General features: G+C 38.0%; 1 protein-coding gene across 1 annotated transcript in view; it reads left to right on the forward strand.

Moving 5' to 3' along the window:
* Positions 1-21,421, forward strand: part of LOC133448674 (guanine nucleotide-binding protein G(i) subunit alpha-2-like) — a 59,472-nt gene extending 38,051 nt beyond the window's left edge. The window contains exons 2-9 of the mRNA XM_061727437.1: positions 6,220-6,262; positions 9,257-9,398; positions 13,073-13,233; positions 15,484-15,612; positions 17,583-17,712; positions 17,895-18,048; positions 19,976-20,190; positions 20,284-21,421. Of these exons, the coding sequence (XP_061583421.1) occupies positions 6,220-6,262; positions 9,257-9,398; positions 13,073-13,233; positions 15,484-15,612; positions 17,583-17,712; positions 17,895-18,048; positions 19,976-20,166 (950 nt within the window). The 3' untranslated portion in view covers positions 20,167-20,190; positions 20,284-21,421. The remainder of the gene's footprint in view (positions 1-6,219; positions 6,263-9,256; positions 9,399-13,072; positions 13,234-15,483; positions 15,613-17,582; positions 17,713-17,894; positions 18,049-19,975; positions 20,191-20,283) is intronic.
* Positions 21,422-25,467: the final 4,046 nt, after the last annotated feature.

Consider the following 25,467-nt stretch of genomic DNA (forward strand, 5'->3'; position numbering starts at 1 on the left):
CAATTTTGCTTTTGTTTTTTTGTTTTTAATTTTTAGCCTTCTCAAGCACGTGTGCGCTCCTGCAAGCTGCTTCCATTTCCTCCTTGATTGGCTCTGAGAATAGGAAGTGCCACATGTGTCTCACAGAGCCCCTGGTCTCATGTCCGGATTGGTACATTTCTAAACATGTTGCTAAGATAACTGACAACATGCTGCGACGACAGCGGCAGTTAGTGGGAGTAATACTTAAGAGAATATGGGAAATAAATGAATTGCTTTATATAATAAAGAAACTGAAGCTTTGTGTACAAAGAAATCATGTTCTTCCAAATGCCAGTATAGTTAGGGCTTCTTGTCTTGAGTGCAACTTGGTTTGAATTGCTTACTCGCTGCTCTATTTTCACAGGATTTTTTTTTTCCGCCCTCTAGCTTGACCACTTGGACTCGACATCTGTTTATTTAATTTCTAATTGCTTTTGTTATTTCCTCATTAATTTTTATACAAAGTCTGAATGCACAGTTTACTATTTATGAGGAGCCTTAAAAACACAAGGCCTTTGTGTCTCGGATGGTTAAGGAAAGGTAATGGATTTGTTGGAAGTCTCAAGAGTGAGGGGTAATCTTTTACACTGAGACAACCCTGTTTGTACAAAAGCTATCATTTATCCTAATCCTGAGGAAAACGAAAAAGTGCTTTACAGAGAACTTAACAGTTCTCGTTTATTAATTAATTAATGTATTTCTTTTAAGGAGATTTTGATTTGAAGCCTCGTGGCATGTAGATTTAACCTATAGTGTCATCAGGATTTGGCCTTAGAAGGACTGAATAGTTTCCGCAAACTAACTTAGCGGTCAAATATTGATTGTTCCTTGTGTTTTATCTAATTTTGTTCTCCTTGGCCTCCCTTGTTACTTTCTTTTCAACACATGCTCATTGATGCTGCAGCATAAGAATGCTTCAGATAATTATAAGATGTTTGTGTGCCAAAGAGTTCATAGGCATGGCTCTTTGCCAAATATCATTGCACAACAGACATATTTTGGATATTTTAAACATCTTGTGTAAGCTTTTTCACACACAAGATTGCAAACAAAACTAGCTTTCGAGACTTACATTTTTATTTGGAATATTTTATACTGGCGTTGCAATCTTTACGGTGAGAGCTTTTCTGATCATGAAGACTGAGTTGATGATTCATTCTTCGCACTTTGCTTTTTTTGCATCTTACACCAGAAAGAAGAAGCATCTCCACTGGAAAAAGCTTGTCATTAAACTGTAGCAGAAGAAATGGGAGCGAACATAAAAACAAAACAGGAATGTATTGTTGGGACTTTTTAGAATACATTTAGAGGAATATTGTTTTTATGATTATTGGAGAATTAGGAATGATTATTTTAATCATTCCTAATTCAACACTGGTTATCAGTACACTGTTTATCACTTAGTCCGTCAATGTAAATTATGTAAAACATGTAAGGTGAAAAGTTATTAACTTTTCTTTGACATTACCTCGTCTTCAATTTAAGAAGTACATCTAAGGCAAATCTTCAGATACTAACTTCAGACACAGTTTCTGCTCCTTGTTTATTCACAATGTCTTTACTTATTTATAATGTACTGACCAAGTTTGTATGGACATTTATCTACGTGATGTAGTCATTTGAAAACCTTACAATATTCAGATTGCCATCTCTCTCTGCAGCTTCACCCAGTATTGTTGTAAGAATATAGATTGCAGGGCATTTCTATAGGACACAGTCAAGCAGACTTGGCCGGATAAGACACAGGGGATTACTCACCTGGGCAAACAGTCACTTGATCTCCAAAAGTATCTTCTGATCTCAGAATCCTCTTGAGATCACTGCTGGTGAACTGCGTTCAAGCCTTACTTTCATAATTTCATCCCAGGTCATTGAGGGGAAATGTTCAGGCACTGTACGTAAAGTATGCACTGAGTCTGACATAAACTAGTTGTGTATTCATACCTACTACTAATCAAAGTAGATGCACTAAAATTGATCGTCTTGATTTTTAAGTCCATATTTACTGCATTCATTACACAATTCCTCATCAGTGGTGACATTTAATTTCTTCCAGCATCATCCTTCAAGCATTTTCTCATGCTAGTCCGGGTAAAGAGATTGGCTGTGGCTTGCAAAGACAGTTGTCATGCTGCCTGAAAGGAGGCGAAGCAGTGTGAATAACTTGAGCTATAGCGCTGATTGGAATGGTCCATGCATAAACATCAACAGCGGGTCTGTGTTCTCTGCTCGCGGGGACCCACACTGCTGCCTTTGTGTCCTACTCCCAGTCCCACCAGCACAGGTTGCACTTGCTCAAAGCACATGCACATCTATTCATACCCATAGCAAAAGCCTTAAGACTATAGGGAGAAGTTCTTTGAGACATTTACATTTTAAAGTTGATCAGGTTGTGGGTGTAAGATGCGTGTGACACATTGTATGAAGATAAATATGTTGATTGTTTCTAGTAGTGCATCCTTAATCTTCTCTAATAACACTATGAAGTACCCTTCATTATTTATTCATTTATGTTCGGACTTGTCCAATTCGTTTTGCTTCGCTGGGTAACGAAACTCTAGAGATGGTGTGTGCATGCATGCCAGAAATTCACACTTCACATGGCACACTTTATTCTGCTCTCATCTTTCTTTCCTGGCCAATTGTGGAGGTATATAGAGCTTTGTCAGTTCTTGCACATCATCTTTTTTGTTTTTGGACAATAAAACTGAAAATCATAATTACCATACACATTTGCTGTTACAAAAAAAACTGAGTCTCCTAATAATCGCGGTGATGCGACAAGTGCATCTTTATTTTTGATTGATACTGCATATCAAACCTGTTTATCAGTGCTAGTATTATTATTTAATTATGATTTATCCAGTAGTAATAAAACAACTACATGGCCAGAGACCCAACATGTTGCAAGAGACACAGAGCCATCAGTTTTTTTTATATAAATATCCATTTTTACTTACCTGAAGGTTACAGGATGAAATCAGTTTTTATTAGAATTGTAAATATACCATGTGCCATATATAAAAAAAAGTTAGAAATAAAAAAAAAATGCAAAGCTCAATACTAAGTAGTGATGAAGCTCAGAAAGCATTTAATTTGATGATTTGGCATTTTTTGCAAAAGCAAAACTTTGTGAACCTGGGGACAGTTATGTTCGGTAATCCAAATGTATTATTTATTCCACATAGAGAGGGTTTGACAAGGATACTACTTGAGCCATTTTGTGTCATTTCAGGTAAGAGACCTGATATCTTGGTATGAATACTTTAAAAAAGTTTCAGCTTTTGCCTAACTTTCAAGTTTAGCCCTTTACGAATTAGACTGTGTTTAGAAAAACACATCAGAAGCTCCAGTTGTCTGCTAAATAACTCAGCAAAAATGAAATAATCTGTCTTATAAATGCAACGTTACAGTTAAAAGCTGAGGAGTTCTTGTACTACCATTAATATAATATATCTTGTCACTGACGTGACAGAAACAGTTGAAGAAAGCCTTAAAGCTGCATGTTTGCATTGCTGAAGACAAATTTCTCATTGTTTGATGATAATTGCATTTGATTACAATCCGTCACATTACAGCTTCCTTCTCGTCTAAAAATAAAGATGCACAACCACATATGGATATATTAATTATGTTTCTGGTGAATCACTGAAACCATCAGGGGTCTCATTATACTTTTTTCACTAAACAGCTCTGTAGCAGTAGTGTGAATGAAACGGGCAATTCCCCTGGTGTGAAAAGAGACTATTTTCCCTTCTTGAATGACCCAAATGGATCAGTTTAATCTTTCTTATACATTTTTATACTTTGTGGCAATGTAATGTGTTAGGGAAGTGCATCCAAAAAAAGTTTTACTCATCCAGTGTGATTTTCATGTGACCTAAATGTGTCCTCCATTTGTGAATGCAGTCCATCCATCACTGGTCAGCTCCATCCCACTGCAGCCAAACCTCAGTTAATCTTGTGGGCTCCCTGGCACTGGTTCACCTGGCCTCATCTCCATGTTCTTTCTGCCAGTCACATTGTTACCCAACAGTAACCAGGCAATTTCCTGTTACTTTTGGGGGGATTAGCAAATTCCCCGGTATTTTCTTCCCTAGTACCACAGACATTATGAAATCAAATGATCTGCATATCTTATTGCTCATATTACACCTCATTTTGACCATTTTCAATGAGTATATACCAACCTATCTGCCAGTCCTCTTTCCCACAATTGCCTTTTTTCTCCGTCACAATTTCTAAGATGACTCAGAGCCGGCCACAACTGTTGTACAAGTTGCCCTGTTGCTAGGCAGCAGGCCGTATTTATTTTCCCACAAACTCAACTTTCCATCCTCTGCTCCTCTGCCCAAGAAGTGTGATTACATGTTGTCATATAGATGAAGTAGTGTTTATTTCATTACAACTAAGGTTTTCATGACTGTACTGTTCCCTTTAGAAGGGATTATATATATATATAAGTGCTAATTTTATTTTGCAGTGTTTGTGCTGAATTCAAATTAAGCCAATGGAAGAGTCTTTACATAGATTTTTTACAAACAATTCAGTTTGTTGTTGTATACCAAGCTTTGTCACTATGTGAAATAAATCTGCCCGAGAAATTCAAGTTATTGCATGTGTAAAAACATTTATTTGTAGGAGATATTTGTATTTGTTAAAAACAGAAATAAAAGTACAAAAACAGAAAATGTAAAAATGTCAAATTTGGTGTTCAAAATTCTCTCTCTGTATTTTACTCAAAAATGTAAAAGAGGAATAATCTTTTCCCATATTTGTACCTCAATCTGATTGTATAAGTGAATGAGTATTTATACTATCCTCTTGGAGAGATTATGCCTTTGTTATATTCATCTTCCCTGCAGGTCCTGAAAGGGACGTAGAACTTGCGAAGATATAATTGAACAGCTTCCTTATTAGAATTGAGGCTTTTTACAGTGAGTTTGTGTGAGAGGTTTTAATAGAACTATTGTAAAGGTGTTTTACTTTAATGGCCTTCTGACTTCAGACTAATGTTGTGGGTTTAACCGGTTAAAAGACACTAAAATGCCTATAATAGCATGCATGCAAGTATTCTACCTTCATTCTGACAAAAATAGCCACATTTAAATGAAGTGCAGGTCAATTTGAATTGAATAATTCTTTATCTTAGATCATTCCAAATTCTCTAATAGTTTACGTGTAGTAATTTTCACCTTGCATTCAATCCTCCGTGGCAGACAGAGCAAGTCCAACTACATCTTAACAAGCAGTTAGGTTGTACAGCAGCGTGGGCTTATCAAAACATGAGGCTGAAGTAAAATTTGAAATGTCACAAAGTGTCTGTATATTTGAACAGAAATTAATTTTAATACTAGTCTCAGCTCAGATTATGAGAAATAGGCAACTATTTTCATTTTCATGCGTTTTTGGTCATATTGACCCTTAGAAACATTTGTATACTATTCTAACATAATCTACGAATGTTTGTTGGAAACTGTTAACATATCAAGACAAACTGTATCTAAATGTATTATCCAATCTGAAATCTTTTTCATGGAAGGGTAGGAGCTGACAGCTGTCTGTGAAAAATGTCTTGGCCCATTCTTACCCAGAGGCTTCGCTGTACATCTGCGCACTGCATCGTTGCGTATTTGGACGGTCAACCCGGGAAAAAAGTTGACCCCAGGCTCATGAACGGAGAGTGTACTGACAGGCACCCCTGGGTGTGATTCTGTGTGTGTAGCCTTAATATTCCTTGTGGCAGATGAGCCCTCTCTTTAGTTGCCTCAGGCAGTTAAAATAAATATGGTAGATGATAAGAAAAGCCAATATCCTGTCAGTGCAAGACGTTTCCATAAAAATCTTAATCATGATGAAGTAACTTGCGAGAGAAAAGGATGGTTTGTGTTTATTCTGGTCTTGAGGACCTGCCATGTTTCTGCTTTGATATTAAAACACTTTTCCTGCCTTCAAATTCAGAGTACTGATGAAGATAATCCAGTTTTAAGCGAAAGCTGCAACATTCCCATCGGTATACAGTGAGAAAGAACATGAGACTTGTCCAGGATGAAAATGAGCTGAAGCCAAGGCTGCGAGGTAGCGGGAGGGGAGTGAGACGAGGGCCAGATGTGAGACAGCTTTCCTGGCTGTCTGTTTACATTTCTCAGCTAACGGGAGCGTATTTTTAACCTCTGCCTGTTTTTGTTCTCTCTGCAGGTGCTGGGGAGTCAGGGAAGAGCACCATTGTGAAGCAGATGAAGTGAGTGACTGTGCTCATTGTTTTGCTTTTCCTCCCATCATGGCTGCAGTCCTAATATGTTTTAACAGAACAAGTACATTTTAAAGTTAAAATATTTTATAGACTACTATGTTATGCAGATAACAGATTTCAAACCATCTTCTCATTAACTCCTGTCTTCTAGAGGATTGAACAATGTGTAGCTTTTCATTCTACATGGCCCTCTTGTACATCAGTAACTTCAAATGTCAATGTTTGACTGTTGATTGGTCCCGCCTATCAGCCACAAGGATGTTTAGCTCATTCCTCCACACAGACCAGGTGGTTGTTTGGTTTCCTCACATGAACTGCTCACTTCAGAGCCTTGGACATTATTTTTATTGCAGTAAATTCAATCTTCCGTTTATGGGTTGGGGAAAATGTAGCAGCGTGAACTACTATTCTGACCTTTGACAGCTCGGACTGTATTTAGTTGTTGCACAAAAAAAAACAAAGGTTCAGTTCATGAACTCATATCTTATGTACTAAGCTACAATTTGTAGATGGAGGGAGTTTAATCAAAGCATTTCAATATTAGATAGATAGATAGATAGATAGATAGATAGATAGATAGATAGATAGATAGATAGATAGATAGATAGATAGATGATACCTTTATTTGTCACTGTATCAGGACACCATGAAATTACAACTGCGCAGTCCAGTAGTATTTAAGAAATAATAATTCACTTCATTCTCTACGTAGAAACTTGTCCTTGTCGGTCAAAACTGATTAAATTCTTAACTACAAAGACAGATTTTTCTTTGTCCTTATTAAACCCATGAGTGGTTTAATTGCTTCGTATTAAAGCATTGATAAAATTGCAAGTTTCCTTACTGGATGGCAGCCTTAACAAACTTTTGTCTGAAAGATTTACCTCATAGCTTCAGCACAGGAGCTGAGAAGATAAACATCTGTTTCCTTAGCCTGAATGAAGGACGGAATATGTACGTTTTACAGTTACAGTATACCTGTTCCGTGTAAATGTTTCAGTCGAGGCAGAAACACTTCAGTCACATGTAGTTCGCTAAAATCTAATCACTTGCACATCAGTGAGCATCTATGTGCTTGATGCTTGTGTTATCTGATTAGCTTTGATCTCACTGACATGTTTTGTCCGTCTTTGTAAGGTGGACATGCTTCATTTTATGTAAGCACTGTGTGATTTTGTGTTTCATAATTAAAATAGCCAACACACAAGTAATGGCTCCATACAAGGATAGGTGGGTAGAAGATGTAATGAGAATTCTTCTGATTCTAGTTTTTTTTGGGGAACTACCCTCTTGTTGACACCTGATTGGCTTCCAGTGGGAAGTTTTTTGCTCACACAGTGTACAGTGAACTACTTATGTCCATACAATATGCAGTAATTGTTATGAATTGCTTGAGAAACAAAAACTGAAAGATGGTTATAATCTATTAGGAGATTTCAGTAAGATTTGTGGGGAGCTTTTGTTTAAAAGTCCCATATAATGCAGTTTTTATTAATCAAGCACCACAATAGTAATTTTATTCCGATCACAACTTTAAAAATCTTTTGGTCTGTTGGATCGTGCATCCTGAAATTTCTATTTTTTCAATTTCAACAGGTATACTGTAACTGTAAACACGGTGCTCTAGTGAGCACCGTGTTTGGCCTCCCTCCTTCAGCTTCCTGCTTTATCAGAATCAGAATCAGAAAAAGCTTTATTGCCAGGTCAGACATAAATCAGACGAGAGAACTTGACTCCGGTTTACACCGATGGCACCATTAATACGGACGCCATTTATCTGCTGTTTTGGGTCATAAATTCTAAACCAATCTGACACATTGCTACCAGTCACAGGCCAGAGGTGTGGTTGAACTGCTGGAGATTAGAGGACATATCTGCATATTAAAATTCTGTTGGCATAAATAAGAAGTTATATTGGAAAAATACTGAATAAAAATCGTAGATGCTCCTGGTATGCCTACGATTTCAAAAGTTGTATTAACTACTTTATCAGTTTTGCATCCATTTAAAACGACAGCTGGTTAAAGTCAGTTTTGAACTGTTCAAATTCAGGATATGGGACATTCAAGTGTTACTTTGAATCTTGATTGACTTAAACATCAGAAATTCTAAGGTGCCGATTCTTTTTTTTTTTTTTTTTTCATGTGAATTATTTGGTTAATTTGTTGTACTTTATTTGGTAAATTCTTTAAAAAATGTAGTCTTTCCAGAGTTAAGGCGTTCTCTAACAACACCTCTGTGTCGTCTTGTCCTTGTCATTTTGTTTTGGGAGTACATATGGATTTAATGACAGGTTATGTTTTCTGTCTGGTTAAGCATTTAAGTACTTTATGGTTTTAAATGAGATTTAGATCAAGTAAGATTAAGTGAGATTTGCTTTGCCATTTGTTGCTTTAGTCTCGCAAGAAATCTGCAGATATTCTAAGGTAGGAGTTTATGTAGGTGTTTAAGCCTTCTTAATGCTTCACAGATAGCTTATATTGTTAGTGTGATGGTAAAAACACCACGTGCTTCAAGTTATTTGCTTGTGCCTCGCAGGGCTTCACGTAGAGCTTACTTGAATTTAAATGGAGTCCCATTCAGGACAGCATACAACTGCTGAGCATTTTGGCTGTGACACAGCAGGGGGGGAGGGTTCTTGGTTTCCAGCCCAGCAGCTTCTTTCACAAGCTGAAGCTTTCTCAAACACATGCCTCCTTTCTCTTAATATCTCTGTTCACGTCTTCAAGGGCAGGTTCATATTCTGTTTTCCATTAAAACCTGCATTTTTCCAAATAACTTCCGTACATTTTAAATTGCCACATCAGTATTAATCTAAATCATTGATTGTTTTCATCGACAGTCAGAAGAAATAATAAACAAAAAAGCTTTATATTAATAGAACCAATTTAAGCATAAATATTTTATCATGAGGCTTCAATGTTAATGTATTCTGTGGTTTCTACATTAAATAAACTCTCTGTTCACCTCTTTCTTTCGTAGGATTATTCATGAAGACGGCTACTCAGAAGATGAGTGTAAGCAGTACAGGGCAGTTGTCTACAGCAACACAATCCAGTCCATTATGGCCATCATCAAAGCCATGGCCAACCTCAAGATCGATTATGAGGAAGGTGCTAGAGCAGTAAGTCCTTCAGATCTCTGACTTTCTACACAATGTCATTCTCTGAGAGCACAGGACACAAATGAAATGACGTCAGTAATGTGAGAGTTATGACATTTTCGGTGGCATCTGATAGCTGCAATTGCAAAACTTTCTTTTAGTTCAAGCGAAGGTTGAGGTGCCGCAATGTTTTCTGACCTTGCCCCTGTTTGTTCTTTATTGAACAACCACCTTTCAGTGAGACACCACTGTGGAAACTGATAAGACTTGCATAAATGAAATTCAGGTGTTACTCATGAGATGACATTTCCTTTTCCTGCATGCCATAAATGAGATGAATAAAGTCTGTTTTTTAGATAGTGTTTTGAACAATAATCTCCAGTCACTATCCTCACTGGCCAAAGATGTGTGTGCCTGTCAGAGCCCACTAACAAGTTAATTTGGAGACAATATTTGCAGAAAGAGGGCGGCAGCTGTTGGTTTCTATTTTATACAGTCTTCCATTTCGACAAAATGTCACACATTTTTACCTTAATTTGTTTGTTTAATTTAGATCCATGTTTCTAAGAATATGCAAGCAATAAAAGCATTTTTTTGTTTAATGTGAAAAGAGCTTTTCGACTCCTTATTGCATGTCAGAATGACGGATAAAGGAGTTTTGTAAATTCCCTCATTGTTGTTACCTTCATAGAGATTCTGAGTATTTTATAAACACAAGTTTGTGAGGATTGTCACAACAAGATGGGATACAACTACACTCAACTGTATTTCACATCCAATGTGTGACTGAAGTTTGTCATGTTTTCACTTATAAGGAACATACTGCCTTCCTAGTAAAGAAGTAGGACACAGTAGTCCTATTTGCTCTGCTGAATCTGTCTAGATCAGGGGCGCATGCGGCTCTTTAGCGCCACCCTAGTGGCTCCTGGAGCTTTTTTTCCCCCTTTTTCTTCTTTTTTTTCTTCCTTTTTTTCTCTTTCTTTCTCTTTCTTTTCTCTTTTTTTCTCTTTTTTTTCCCTTTTTTCTTTCTCTTCTTTTTTTTTGCTTTTTTCTTCTTTTTTTCCTTTTTTTCCCTTTTTTCTTCCTTTTTTTCTCTTTTTTGTCTTTATTTTCTCTTTTTTTCTCTTTTTTCTCTTTTTTTCCTTTTTTTCTTGTTTTTTTTCTTTTTTCTTCTTTCTTTCTTTTTTTTCCTCTTTTCTTCCTTTTTCCTTTTTTAATCTCGACATTTCGGCTTTTTTCTCAACATTTTGACTTTTTTCTCTAAATTTTGACTTTTTTCTCCACATTTTGACTTTTTTTTCCGACATTTCTCCTTTCACCATTTGTCTTCATTCTAAGGTTTATACAAGACCTTTCATTTTTTGCGGCTCCAGACATATTCATTTTTTGGGTTTTTGGTCCAATATGGCTCTTTCAACATTTTGGGTTGCCGACCCCTGGTCTAGATAGCTCATGTAGATTTCCACCTAAAGATTATTTTCCATGGCCCGTTAGTTTAAAATAGATATTATTTCACACGTTGCATATCTGTACCACTCATGTTCAGGCTTTTTTAATAAAAAAGATACACAAAATTAATGGTATCAATAATCCGTTAAAGTGACATCATCCAAACTGTGGTCACTTTTTAATGTTGCTCACAGCTTTGTTCAGACATGCCTGTGGAAGTGACTCAGAGAGGAACGAGACACTTCCAGCTATTCATATGAGACCGGACAGTAAAACACAGTAACAAAACTGGCAGTCTGTTCACTCAAAACATCTTGTACTGCCATCTGGGTGTCTAGTTCTAGTGTTCGTGTACAACATTGGTGGTGGTTGAAAATGTCCCTCTTCTACACGCTTAAGTTCATCAACTATAATTTTACATCTTATTTGTGAAGGTGTAATCTCAACAGAGTTGTACATGGTTACCAACATGACCTTTCTTCCTTTCTTGAAAAGAAAAAAAAAAATGAAGCTAACCATTGTCTTATGTTAGAGCTGCAACTCCCACATAGTTTTACTCTTTTTCCTTTCACTCAAACGCCATGGAAAAACACGTTAGTGATGCAGCTAATTATTGTAGGTAAAACCAAGGAGGAGAGAGTTTGAACTTTGCTGTTATTTATTAATGCAGTCCGTCAGTCTAGTTTGTGTGTCTATTTGTCTGTTTGTGTCTCTCTGTCCCTTTATGTGACTGCAGCCGTACAGAATGAGACACATGTTACTAGGTTAAACCTCAGCACATTGCAGATACAAAATACTACAGAAAAGCACGATTGTGCTTATTCAGACATGACGGCAATAAGTTCAGGTGCCAGGTTAATAAAGATCTGTTTTTCTTTTTTTTTTAAACATACTCTTGATGTATTGAACACTTTTACTTTTCTTTGTCTTCGAGTCTACTTTGGTGAGCGTTAAAACATTGTGTCGATTACTTTCCTCTGCGGGACGTAAAACTCACATTGAAACTGGGAATGTCAGTGCAGTGACATATAGGTACAGGAATCCTGATATTCATCTTTGCTGTTCAGTGGATTGGTCAATAAGAGTGTACATACACAGTTTGAAATGGCCCTGGTATTGCTTTTAATTATTTTGACATTCTGACATTCACAAAGAACAGTTTATAGCATGTTAATTACTACTATTTTGTGCACAGTAGAGGACATAGTGTGGTCCGCTTAACCTAGTATGACCTTGAGCTGAGATGGTCCAGAGGCTCAGATAATGGTTAACTAATATATGGAAGTCTGCCCTCAATAAGCAACAACAAAGGTTTATGTAAGTCACCGTCCCACATCAAACACCCCCTTTTCATGCCGCTGGTTAGAAACCCACTGCTACAACGTTGATTTATATAAACAATATTGCACACACAACTACCGGTAGCTATTTTTATTTTATTTTTTTTCATAAAATTCCATCTGTTGGTTGCCTTGGTTAAACAACGGCTTGGTAAGTTTAAACAGTGAAGAATTTAACTTCAAAGTTGTGTTGACATAAACGCAGACTGAGGTTATTCCTGTGGGTCAAGAGACGTACAACACAGATGTCCAAACATCAACCGAAAGTGCTGCTGTGGGGCCTATAAATTCTTAAAAGGCAGAACTCTGTTTATGATTTCCTGCTATTTGCTCACAATTCATTTTATGTACAACAACTTAATTTTAGGCCATGTAAGTGATCCATCATTGGTCCATCTTTTATAAGAAAAAATAAATAAATAAATAAAAATACCTTTTCACATGTGAAAATGACTTTTCTAAAGTAAATATGGGTAAAGGGCAGTAACTTTGACTTTCATGACATTTAATTTCTCAGTTCCAGGTTGAAAGAGTAACAGCTAGTTTGTATTTGTACAGTATTCATAATCACTTTCCATATTTGGTTTCATGTTATTTATTGTCTGTTATTTTCTTCTTTACTGCTGAGTAGAGTCACCTGTTGAGCTTAATACGATTACTGCTCTACACATGCTAAATGGTACAATTTCATATATTCTGTATAATTTTTTTTTTGTAAAATACAAAAACTGTCCTGTTTTAGACTTTTTTGCCACATTTGTTGGGATATGAATAAGACTGGAAGCACTTCCCATTCATTACAAAGTTCCTAGATGAAGCTTCTACATGTTCACTCTCCTATGATGTTGATAATGAGAGTTAAAGTGAGGTTTATTGAGTTTATTTGTCTCTGTCATCTATCATCAGGATGATGCCCGCCAGCTGTTTGCACTGTCTGCATCTGCAGAGGAGCAGGGCATCCTGCCAGAAGATTTGTCTAATGTCATCCAACGGCTGTGGACCGACGGCGGCGTCCAGAGCTGCTTCACACGGGCTCGAGAGTACCAGCTCAATGACTCCGCAGCCTAGTGAGTTCCTCAGTAACTGGAAACAAAATAGAGAGATTACTCAGGAGACCATAGTGTCTCATCATGTCTTGTGATCATTGTGTTTGTATTTTACTCTGAAGACATTGTAAGTGGGATTTTAGTGTCTCCAGAGAGCTCATTTCAATCTATGCATTACCTTTGAGATTGTTATCTCTCAAACCCTCAGGGATCCGCTGATTTAGAAGTCTAGAGAATACAAAGCTCTGCTCGCCATCTGCCTACAAGCTGAAACAGTAATGAGCTGGGATTTCTGTTTCGCATACGAGGCCTTTGGTAATACTGCGACACCTGCAGATTGTGTTGTGAGCTGTCACAGAAGGGCTAAGTGTTTCAGAAATAATTGCTCTGAATTCAAGGCTTCATTTAACTCCCAGGGAGAGTGACACTGTTCCGTGTTTCTGTTGACTTGTGTTGTCATAATTTTTCACGGGGACAGTTTAAAAAAAAAAACCTGGTTGTTCTTATGAGGATTGCAGCAATGCTAGCCTCAGTTTCCCCATTGCTGCTGGCGTTTGCGGTGTGACTGTGGCTCCGGGAGGGAAACACTTGCTTCACCCAGAGGAAGAAGATGGCTCAACTTCAGCTGCTAGAGGCTCCTCCAAGTTGCTTAGCATGGCAACAGGGTACAAACACTTGCTAGTGTCTAAGTCAAGTGACAAACTTGGTAATATGGCTCCCACAGTGGTGGGTCCCCCCCCGCCGCTGCACCTTCAGCTTACCCGTCGCTGGCTAGGCAGGGTCTGAACACCACTTTTAGACGGACCGCCGGGCTGTCTTTCTATTGTCCCCATGACAGACTCATTTCTTCCTGTGCCAAGAGTTTGCAGCCATCCTCTCTTACCCCTGTTAGTTTTTTTTTTTCATAATTCACGCGGTGCTCATTTCGCCCCTGCTACAGCTCTGTTACTACATCTCAAGGTGGTACAGGATGTGAAATGCAAAACTATGCCAACCAGCCTCCACGCCGCCCTTCATACACCACAGCAGGGCATATTGAAGGTGCTGCAGAAGTGGAAAGTACAGGCTTTGTGAATGTCTGGGCACCCGATAACAACCAGAAACAAGAGTGTGACAGGGAAGTCGCACACCTCCCTTTAAGGAAGCCGTCTATCCTTCATTCACTCACATTGTCTGGATTATTTTATTTTTCTTCTAAACATGGTGTGTGAGCTGTCTACTGAAAATAAAAGGTTCCAAAGGTGAACCTTTTCACACACGTCTGCTGAAATTACCCTTCCCGAGCTATAATTGTCATGTGTAGCAGCATTTTTACCCTTTATAATTGTTTATGCCAGGAAATCACCACTATATTAAACGTAAAATGGTTTCAGCATCTCTTGTAAAACCGTTATAATCCATCCGTTGATGAGTCTCCGCCGCACAGTACTGAAAAACAAAATACTGTTTCTCCTCAGGGCTAGTAAACAGTGTGTGGATCAAAGAGTGAGTCTGATGTGTGGACTACAAAAACAGCCTAAAGCACTCTTTGGGGGATAGGATTATGGTTCAACTGTCAGACACGTGGTATGAAGTGGTGGTGAGAAGGCTCAAATATTTGAACTTGGGCTGTGGCATGTGCAGGATTAGATGTAATACTAATGTCTTGTTTGTACAGTTAGTCTTTATGTGCTGCTGAATACTGTGTCAAAAGGCTGGTAGACAAAAGGTAACTTGAGCATGTTATGTGATGTTAAATGAATGGAAGAGGTCCTTCAGTTATTCACAGTAGGATTTTGGTTTTATCCCATACCAAGTTTTGTATTTGTTTTATTTATTTATTTTTATCGCTGACAAAGTCCATCGACAAGGTTTGATAAGAAAACCTGTCATTATCATGGTTTATCTGTTGTTGTTTTTTTGTTTCTTTTCTTTTTTAGCCTAAGAGGTAAATGTTTTATTTAGAGGGCACTTTCAATATCCTATATAATCAAAAACTTATCAAAGTCTCTTAATTTGAAGCCTGTCTCAAAAAAAATGTACCGGTAGTAGACATGGTTTCTGCAAATATTCTGAACTCCACAGTCATGGAGTCAACAGGGGTAAGGATGCTTCGTTGAGACGTTCCACATTCAAACCCATTATAATAAACTTGTATGCCTAAACAACTCTGTTACTGGACTTAAAGGCAACTTTGTGCCTATTTACATGAATGCCGTACCTTAAATGAATACTTTTTGTGAGATGACAATGCCCCCGATTGATGTTATGTTAAACATGGTTTTCCATCAGCTACCTGAATGATCTGGAGAGGATAGCCAAGCCCGACTACATCCCCACACAGCAGGATGTGCTGCGGACCCGTGTCAAGACTACAGGCATCGTGGAAACACATTTCACTTTCAAGGACCTGCACTTCAAGTGAGACTCCTTTTTGCTTTTTCATTCTTCCAGAAAACTTACATTTATGTAGGAAATACTTCTGAAGGCGTTCATGACACGTAAGTGGGAAGACAGACATTCACAAGCGCTTCCAGCAGCTGATTGTTGTCTTGGGGGAGCTTTTAAAAGGGAAGACTTGCATTTACCTTTTCTTTTTTTTTTTTAAACCAGTACTTGTATTTTAGAAAATACAAATAAAAAAAAAAAAATAATAAATCAAATGGTTTCTTTCTTTTTTTTGTTTAAACTATATGAAAGATAAGTTATTATTGATAAAGAAAAAATACTCTGCACCAGCACATCAGTGTTTAAATAGTTTTATGGTCTCCTTGACCTTAAAGCATCAGTGTTTGCACAATGAACGCATCTAAGCAATTCAGAAGCATTCAAACTGAAGCTAGTCATTCAGTTAGTTAAGCAAAAAAATGTTTTTTAAATCTTTTTGTGAAAGCAGCTTTAATGTGTGTATTATATTTCACTGTGTTTTGACAGTACTGATCGTTATTTGTAAGTTGCTCCAGACGAATGACGAAAAAAAAGTTTGTTTTTGCAACTAAACCTGTTTTTTATATTTATACTTGCTGTAACGCCTTTTTTTTTTTTCCATTTTTTTTTTTGCTTGCATATTTATTTCCTCTTGCAAGTCCTAAAATTCAAACACAGTACTTGTTTTTCTGAGTTTTCCTTATCTTTTGCTCATTTCTACATCAAAGCTTAAAATGTCTTGACTCCAAACAGCTCATCTCACCCGTTCACTCGCTCAACAACAAACAGGGGCTCGATATTTGGACATACTTCTCACGCTTAGGAAATACCGGGGGAAAACCATCAGTATCATGCTCACTGAAAAATATTACTCACTGAAAATGCTCACTGCTCACTGAAAAATATTACTGAAAAGTAATAAGGGAGTTTAATTCAGACCTGTGTGGGGGATTTTCATCAGAGAATAGTTAACACTGCAGAACTTGAAAAAAAGTTATAATTTGTTCATTTAAATGAAAGTCTTCCTCTGTTTTCCTGAGAATTGTCTTTATTTTAAGAGAAGTTCTGTCTTTCTTACTCATAACGGTGTACTCTTTATTATAAAGAAACCTCACACAAGCCCATTATACTTTTTATCTGACAGAGCTAGGTAAACTAAATAGTCATAATCCCCCAAAAGGGAAAAACTTTGTTGATTGGCACATAATTAGGAAAGTTTTAGTGCTGACAATGCCGTGTATAAAATTTTAGATTTAACATGATATATTAGGTTAATTTATGAAAGACATAAACCAAATTTCAGCCAAATCTGCTTATCCACTGCTGTCTCTTTAGTGTCGCACTGCGTGATATACAGTTTGTGATTTATGTAAGCAGTGCCGAAAATGAACACGCTGTTGAGGTAAACAGTCTGAAGTGTGTCACCGTTACAGTGAGCTTTGCTTACTCAGCCCGAGGCTGGCCGTCTGGGAGGGTCCAAGAGCTGCTGTAAGGAGCCAAATTCTGCAAACTGAAACTGCTCAGCAAGAACACAGCAAATGGTGAAGAAAGTGTGTCACTCCAAATGCCTCAAAAGGTCATAGTCTGTGCTCCTGTCTGCAAGCTGAAAAGCTGTTTTGGTAATAAAGAAAATTTGAAGTCTGGCAAAGTGCGCATGAGCACCCTCCGTCTTCCATCTAAGTCCACTCCACCTTTTATGAGGAAGTTGAGGTATCTTGACGAGAAACCTACCACCACCACCATGCCTCAACCTGTCTCAAATCTTCCCGTTACCACAGCAACAGCCCTGTACTCGCATGGCAGGACAATGAATATCCCTGCGCAGCAGGAAACTTGTTCTTGTGGAGAGTCCTTGAAGATGCTCTTTTTTTTTTTTTCTGTCTGGCGTAGTAAGTTTTGTTTCATCTACGTCCAGTCCCATTTTTTAAAAATGGCATGTTTACATTGTGTGTCTGTCTGTGCAGGATGTTTGATGTCGGAGGTCAGCGATCAGAAAGGAAGAAGTGGATCCACTGCTTTGAGGGTGTCACAGCCATCATTTTCTGTGTAGCCATGAGTGCCTATGACCTGGTTCTGGCTGAGGATGAGGAAATGGTAAATACAGCATTTTAGTATTGGGGTTAAAAGAATAATTGCTTCCCCAGAATTTCCTGATGGAGCCTGTTTCGATGGTGTGGAGGGAGGCTGCTGTTTGAACAAGCTCATTCCCTTTGTGAGCCCTGACTCTGTCATCTTTATAATTTCTTTTACTCCACTTTTGTGCCCATCTCAACCAGAACCGGATGCATGAGAGCATGAAGCTCTTTGACTCGATCTGCAATAACAAGTGGTTCACAGAGACGTCCATTATCCTGTTCCTCAACAAGAAGGACCTGTTTGAGCAGAAGATCGTCCACAGCCCTCTGACCATCTGCTTCCCCGAGTACACCGGTATGAACCATTCCCAGAGTTTTCCAGAACCTCTTGAATGATATCTCTGCTAAATGGCAACATTGATAGATTTGTGTCCCGAGTCTGTCATGGCACAGACCATGCTTCAGGTCTGAGTGCAGCATAGCTCTCTTACACCCCTCTTAACATAATCGGTCTGCTGCCTCTTCCACTCATCAGTGGTGGCACAGTGTTTGCTAATAAACATGCTATTACCCTCTGAGGGTTTGGGGGACGTTCGTGTTAATGAACCATGATTTCTTGCCAACCAAAAAATATGAAACGCAAAATCCCAGTTTCCTGTCACGTTCTATTGTTGCCTTCAGAAGTCTTTGTAAATCCTAAGATTATATTAAAATTCTTACAATCATGACGGCTGATCAGAAAAGTATTTATACAACTTAAAACCATCCACTCAAAGTGCAAGATTTTTTTTTTCTGGTAAGGCAACTAGAAATTGCAACCGATGATGAACAGAAGATTTGGTATGTATTATATAAATTTAAGAGAAAAATGAGAAGATGCTTTCAAAAATTAAATCCCAAATCAGAAAAATAATGTATCCCAAAAAAATGTTTTTATTTCCTTGCAGAATCATTCTCGGTTTATTTCCCATTTTGCATTTCAAGCCTGCAAAACAAAAAAATTGAGAAAGTGAAGCTGAAGCGTTTTCTTCTTCCTGCAAACACATGTTCAGGTCTCATTGTTGCATTTTTCCTTTAAAAATAAATCACCACACATTGTTTAATGGGAGCAGGTCAGGACTGCTGTCAGACCAGTAACCTCCTCTTCCACAGTCATTACTCTATAATGTGTGAAAAATGGGGTTTTGGATTGTCTTGTTGAAAAATACATGGCTGTCCTCTGAAAAGATGCGGTCTTGCAGGATATCTCGTGTACTTAACTGCGTCGGTGCTGCCGTTGCAGAACTGTAAATGATTGTTGCCAGAGAAACTGATACAACACCACCTTGTCACGGAGCCCAGCTTTAGAACTGTTGCTGACGGCAGTCTAGAGGATAATTTTCATCTTCGGCCCATTAGTAAAGATTTTGTGAATGTAGGTCTTAGTGAAATGCTTGACAAAGGTTTTCTACACTGATACATTACATATGTACAGTAGTTACTGGTTATATTGACTATTGATGCAGAGATGTCTGAGGTCAAGAACGTCCTCCTCCTTGTATCCTTGTCCTTTTAGATACTGAGATTCCTGCAATCCTGCAAATATGTCCCGATCTTTGTTTGAGGAACCTCGCTTTAACCATGCCAAGGATTTTTTCATACTTTTTTTTACTTTTTCAGAAGTCTGAGAATATCCTTTCATGGATACTGCTTTTGCTGTAAATCATCATTACAGTCTTCTGCAGAAATAATCCTTTTCAAATCACATCATTCAAAGATTCAAAGACTTTTATTGACAATTCGCCGTGTGTCAGAACATACAGAGGAAGCGAAATACTGTTCTCTCTCACCAAAAAGATAACAAGGACACACATGAAGTAAGATGATAAAGAATGCATAAAAAAATAGTGAATGGAGTTCAGAATTCCGGCAGCCTGGTGGGGGGAAGCTTTTTGACGGTCTTGTGGACCTGTACGCTGTGGATCTTCTTTCTTGAAGGCAACAGGCTGAAGTGTGAGGGGTGCTCTACCGGCGCGGTGGGTGTGGAAAATGTCTGCCTTCACTGTCATGTATTTATTTCATTTCTCCTCCTTACAAGTACTTTATTGTTCCAATATTATTTATTTTGGACCGTTTGAAGCCTGAAATGTAAAGATGGATGCACATTAACAGATGCAATGAAATGGGGAGAAAAATCCCCTCAATTTGTTTTTCTGGATGAGAAACAAGTCAAAAAAACAATCGTACACCAAAGTTTGTTTTTTTTAGTTTATTGATCTTTCCTGGAACTTTGTGTCCTTCAGGCCCCAACAAGTACGAGGAGGCTCAAGCATACATCCAGACCAAATTTGAGGACCTGAACAAGAAGAAGGACACCAAGGAAATCTATACCCACTTCACCTGCGCCACTGACACCAAGAACGTGCAGTTTGTTTTCGACGCGGTCACTGATGTCATTATCAAGAACAACCTGAAGGACTGTGGCCTCTTCTAAAAGCGAGTCTGATAAAGGGTCAAGGTGAGTTGGAAGAAAGAGCTTTAACTCAAACAGATCATATCGTGAATCCTGCTGGAAAATAACCCATTTGTTCTTTTTTGTGTGTCGTTTTAGATTACTTGAACAGTTGTGATGACCGCAAAGATGGGGGAATATAAACAACTTCACAAACGGCTGCACTGTCCATCCACGATTTCTGCTTTCATCTGCTTTTTATAAAGACACCTAAGAGACTGAAAACCTGACAAGCCTTGCAAATTTTCAACTGTAGCTGATCCAGTTGCTCATATTGTTAACTCTTTGGGCTATGACCACAAATCAACATTTATTCTTCTATTTTTGTTTGGGTTTTTTTTCTTCTTTGTTTTGAATTACTCAAGGAGGGAAAGAAAAACTTTTTATATAAGTGCAAACATTTTACTTGTAGAAATTCTGATGTTCAAATTATTAAACTTTTAATCACATGAAACTTACTTTTTTTAAAGATAAAGGACAGGCATGGACATAAAATGATTGATAAAAGGAAAGTGCTTTTTTTTTGTTAAATGTTTACATCAGTTCATCATTTATAGCCAAAACATATATTGTTCTGCATGACAACACATGAGAAATATTAGTTCTGCAATCTGCATAATTGTGTAACATTCCTGTAAAATGATAAAAAAAAGCGAGGAAAAAAAAGTAAATAAAAGAAATGACATTTAAAAAAAAAAAAAGAAGGGGGGGGTGCGGCTTCACCTGCAGAGGGAAATCGTGGTTAAATTCTAACATGTATTTAAAGTATGTGTGAACCTAACATTCTATCACTTTTTATAGTACCGTTTCTGTCTATTGTAGTATGTTTGTGCCTTTTTTTCTGTTTACAACCGGGTCCTAGATATGCTTTTAGTACTGTTCGACCTACTGTGTGCAGACTTTTTTTTTTTCTTTCTTTTTTCAGCCTAGCACCTATGAATGCATAGTGATTATTAATAAGAGACGAAAATCTAATTCAGAAAAAAAAAAGGTTAGTGTTTTTGGTAATTATTAAAATGCTTCAAAAGTCCTATATGATTTAATTTAAATAAAAGTAGATGTCACTTGACTTGAATTTGTTTTTCCTTTCTTTTGCATGTGTTTTACAATTTTATTTTATTTTTATTGGCCAGTTGATAGCATTGGAAGTCTTGTTACTAGTGATGACATAAAATACATGAACTGTTTCACTTTAGGCAAACATTGAAATAAATGGCTATAAGCTGTTATGTCATTATTATGAATCTCTCCCAAGGGGAAATCGGTGTAACATGCTCCTTTAAAGTTGCATCAGTTGCTGCACTTTTTTTTTTCTCAAGCCAATCAGTGATCGATAAATGCTGAGGTAGAGTAAAAAGAAAAATGATTAAACAGCAGTCTAAAAGTACAGATTAATGTCTGTCTAAACTTGGCCCACATGAGGCACCATAAACTACTGATCACAGCGGCCAAGCAGCTGAAACGGCAAAATCTTTGAAGTGTTTCTGGCGGGGGGGGTTGTAACTTGCTCATGTGTTCAACTGAAAGTCTAATTAATTTGTATTACACTTAAAGGCTTGTTTAAAAAAATGTCTTGATACTTTGGTAACATTCCATTTTATGCATCCAGGACATAATGATTTCCACTGGCTGACACAGCCATCTAGTGGACCTTTAAAGCACATCATCTTTATTTATCAGTCTATATCTCACACAACACATAATTAGGCCCAATCCCAATTCAACTTCACTCGCCCTTCTTTTCTCCACTCGCCCTTCTTTTTTTCCCTAACCCCTAAAAAAGAGGGGAAATTTTAGGGCACTTGAAATCTAGGGCACTTGGCCCAGGTGCCTGTCCCAATACACTCCAACTCCCCCTCGTTTTCATCCCTAGCCTGATCAGGAAGCCCAGAGCTAAAAGCTGTTTTAACTTCAGCTGTAGCGCTGTTAATATGGTACTTTATTAAGTTTTAATATTTTTTCAGGTTTAAAAGTTACCGTTAAGATCCCCAACCTGGGCTCAGTTTATCCAAATAACGCCTGTTAAGAAATTTGCTCCAAAGATTTCGGGATTTCTGTCTGACTGCCGGCTCCAGAGCTGATTATGGTTCCGCGTTAAATCGACGCAGAGCGTACGGCGTATGGCGCCGCGTAACCTACGCCGTAAGCCGTAAATAGTTTTGTACTTGTGTGGTTTTACTCACTTGGAAATACTTTTAAATTGTCTAATAAAACTTGTTGCACAACAGTTTTCTCTTCTGGGGTTTCTCAAAGTAAGGTAATGTCTCAAATTATAAACTGTACAACGAGATCAATAGTAAAATAAGGATAGTGAGAGAATCTGCAGTAAAAAAGGCTTTATTTGCTATATTCAAATACAATGAAAAGAAATATGTACAAAAAATAAAAATAGTTTGCAGTGTATGTGCTGCTACTGCTGATGAGGTGTCTGGTCCACCATTTTCTCCAAAAGGTTCAAGAACCTGTCCATATGTTCTTCATTTTTTTGACATCTTCTGTCTTCTTTGGCGGCCTCAGCTTGAAGGAAGTCCAGCATAGAGAATTTCTTTTTTTTTGGGGATCGGGGGGAAAGTGGACCTGATGCCCGCTTCCAGCAAGTGTTCTGAGATAAAAAAGATGGATACACATGTTGATTACACACATGACTGGACTATCATACACACCCACAACATCATACCAGGTTCATTATCACTGTATAAATAAAAATTACCTCTGTGCTTTCCTCTGAATTTGTCAGAGAGGACACTGGTGAGGATGTAGGGTTGATTATGTTCTGAAAAGAAAATAACAGTTAGATCTTCAGGTACTGTAGTGTTTTATTACTCACAATCAGGAGGAACCACCGGTCGTAGCACAAGCAAGCTATAGGAAGAAGGACTGGGGAATAAGATTGTGCTTTTTTACTGCTAAACTTACCATGAGTATTTGCGAGGGATCTTCATAAGAGTCCAACAAACATGGAGGCTGGATTGAAGGTCTGGACCCCAAAACCTCATGCATATCTTCGTAGAAAGGCCATGAGGCTGCTGTGGCCTCCCCACTGTCTGTCCCGGAGCCGGTTTTAGGGGTTTTGAGGTCCTGCATAAGACACACACACACACAATTTACAGAAGATTATTAATAAATACTTTACATGGATTTTTTTTTGTTAAGCATCATCTCTTCAGCAGATAATATTACTTACCATAACCATAACCATTGCAATGCTTACCTCATATTTTTTTTTAAGATCTTCCCATTTTTTGCCAATTTGTGCTGTGGTCACCTTTCCCTCCAGGTCCAGCTCTTTGATGAGTTTCCTGTAACAGAAAACAGTGATGAATAGTAGTTATACCATGGTTAAGGACCCCATCACAGATATTCTGCAAGCAGATAGCTAGATCACTCACTCCCACAGTGGTTTAGCAGCATATTTCCTCTTATTGAAATGCTCCTCGTTGGTATTCCTAAACCTTATTAGGTGTCGGACCTGATCCGGAGTCCCTGGAATGAAATGTGATTACTGCAATGCACAAACGTCCTCGTAAAAAAAAACACGTTTGAACTATGATAACAAGGCAGCAAGCAACGTTATTACTTCGTAACCCCCCCCCCCTTAGCGTTATCAAATAACGTTGCTGCCTACATCAGCAGCAACGTTATTTGATAACGCTAAGGGGGGGGGGGGGGTTACGAAGTAATAACGTTGTAATGTGAAATATCCAACAAATTTGTAGAAAATATGAGAGAACGCTGCGTTCCATTTACTCGGAAGTCGGAACTGGGAACTGGGAATGACGTCACAGCCGAGTTATCAGCGTTCCAGTTACAAAGTAGGTAAACAAGTTTGTAGTTCGCTAATACCACATGAAAAATGTAAATTACATTATAGCAGCATATATATGCCGAACAATACTTGTATACGACTGATTTAGTGTGACCAAAACTAGAATGAAGTGCTACGAATTTTTACAGAGCTCTGTTCTACTGTTTACAACCGGGGCAGCCATCTTGGAATGTGAACTCGGGGGTGGTGAAGACTCTCCCCCTTTCCCAGTGGGAAATCCCACTTCGAGGGGCGTTCCAGTTGAAAAATCCACTGGGAACTGGTAAATCCCCACTTCCGAGGACAAATGGAACGCGGCATTAACGAGTAGTTAACAGGACACAGCAATGTTATCTACCCGACTCATCATGAACAGCCACATATTGCATTATCTTACGTTAACTCAGAATCAGAATCAGCTTTATTGGCCAGGTTCGAACATTGTCCAGCAAGGAATTTGACTCCGGTAATTTCGCTCTTTGGTATTTAAAATAAACAATAAACAATGTGGTATTTCTATGTAGGCCTACTGTTCAAACTGTTAAAACATACAAAAGCACTGTGATTACAAAACTTTTTTTTAATTCCATGGGACATTATACTTACATTTGTGGGTTTTCTTTTCAATATCCTCCTGCTCTTTGCGGGTCGCCATTTGATTCAAAAAAACTGAAAAAATGCTTGCTTGCTGCTCACAATCGAGACGAGTCTGCAAAGGATGTTTTCCTCGGTCGGCGAGCTTTAAATAGACGCAGCCCACGGCGTCACTTACGTAACCTACGGCGTCACGTACGTAACATACGGTAATTCTTCCACCTTTCCTCCACATTTATGTGTATTTTCTCAAGCAAAGCTGCCTCATGATCCTCATAACTAATTCAAAACACCATGGCAAGTTTGGGTTTGTTGAATTAAGGTTGCACATTGCTGTTCCTGGCGTCTATGTCCACATCACTGGGTATATAGAGGGAGTCTATTTGACACTGTTTGAAGATCCCAGCATGTTTCATGCTTTCTTATGAGTAAAAATATGTCAAACAAATATGGAAGTTTATAATTTCCGGTATGATTATTTCCCATAAATTCCTTGTTATGGATACTGTTTTCACTGTTTTCAAGGTTCAAAGTGCTTTAATAGCACGGGGCTTATGAAGTGAGTATAAAGCTTTCAGAGATGTAACAGATATTTCAGAAATCATATTTACAAACAATACTTGTGCACCAAACCTTCCCCAGACTATAATTGTCAGTCCTTCATCACCGATAACAGTTAATCAGTTATTGAATATGTGAGAGTTTGCACTAGTGGGCCTATGCATGGGGTTTTCCCTGCTGTAACTGCTGGCTGAGTTGGATTGAAAAATGCCTGAGACATTAGTGTGGTTGCCATTGAGTTTGTTATTATCATTCACACTGCAAAGAGTTCATGAATGTCAGGAAGCCATTTTTATTAGGCCTGGTGAACATATTCGATAACC

Source organism: Cololabis saira, chromosome 8, assembly GCF_033807715.1.
Source record: "Cololabis saira isolate AMF1-May2022 chromosome 8, fColSai1.1, whole genome shotgun sequence".
NCBI classification, from domain to species: domain Eukaryota; kingdom Metazoa; phylum Chordata; class Actinopteri; order Beloniformes; family Belonidae; genus Cololabis; species Cololabis saira.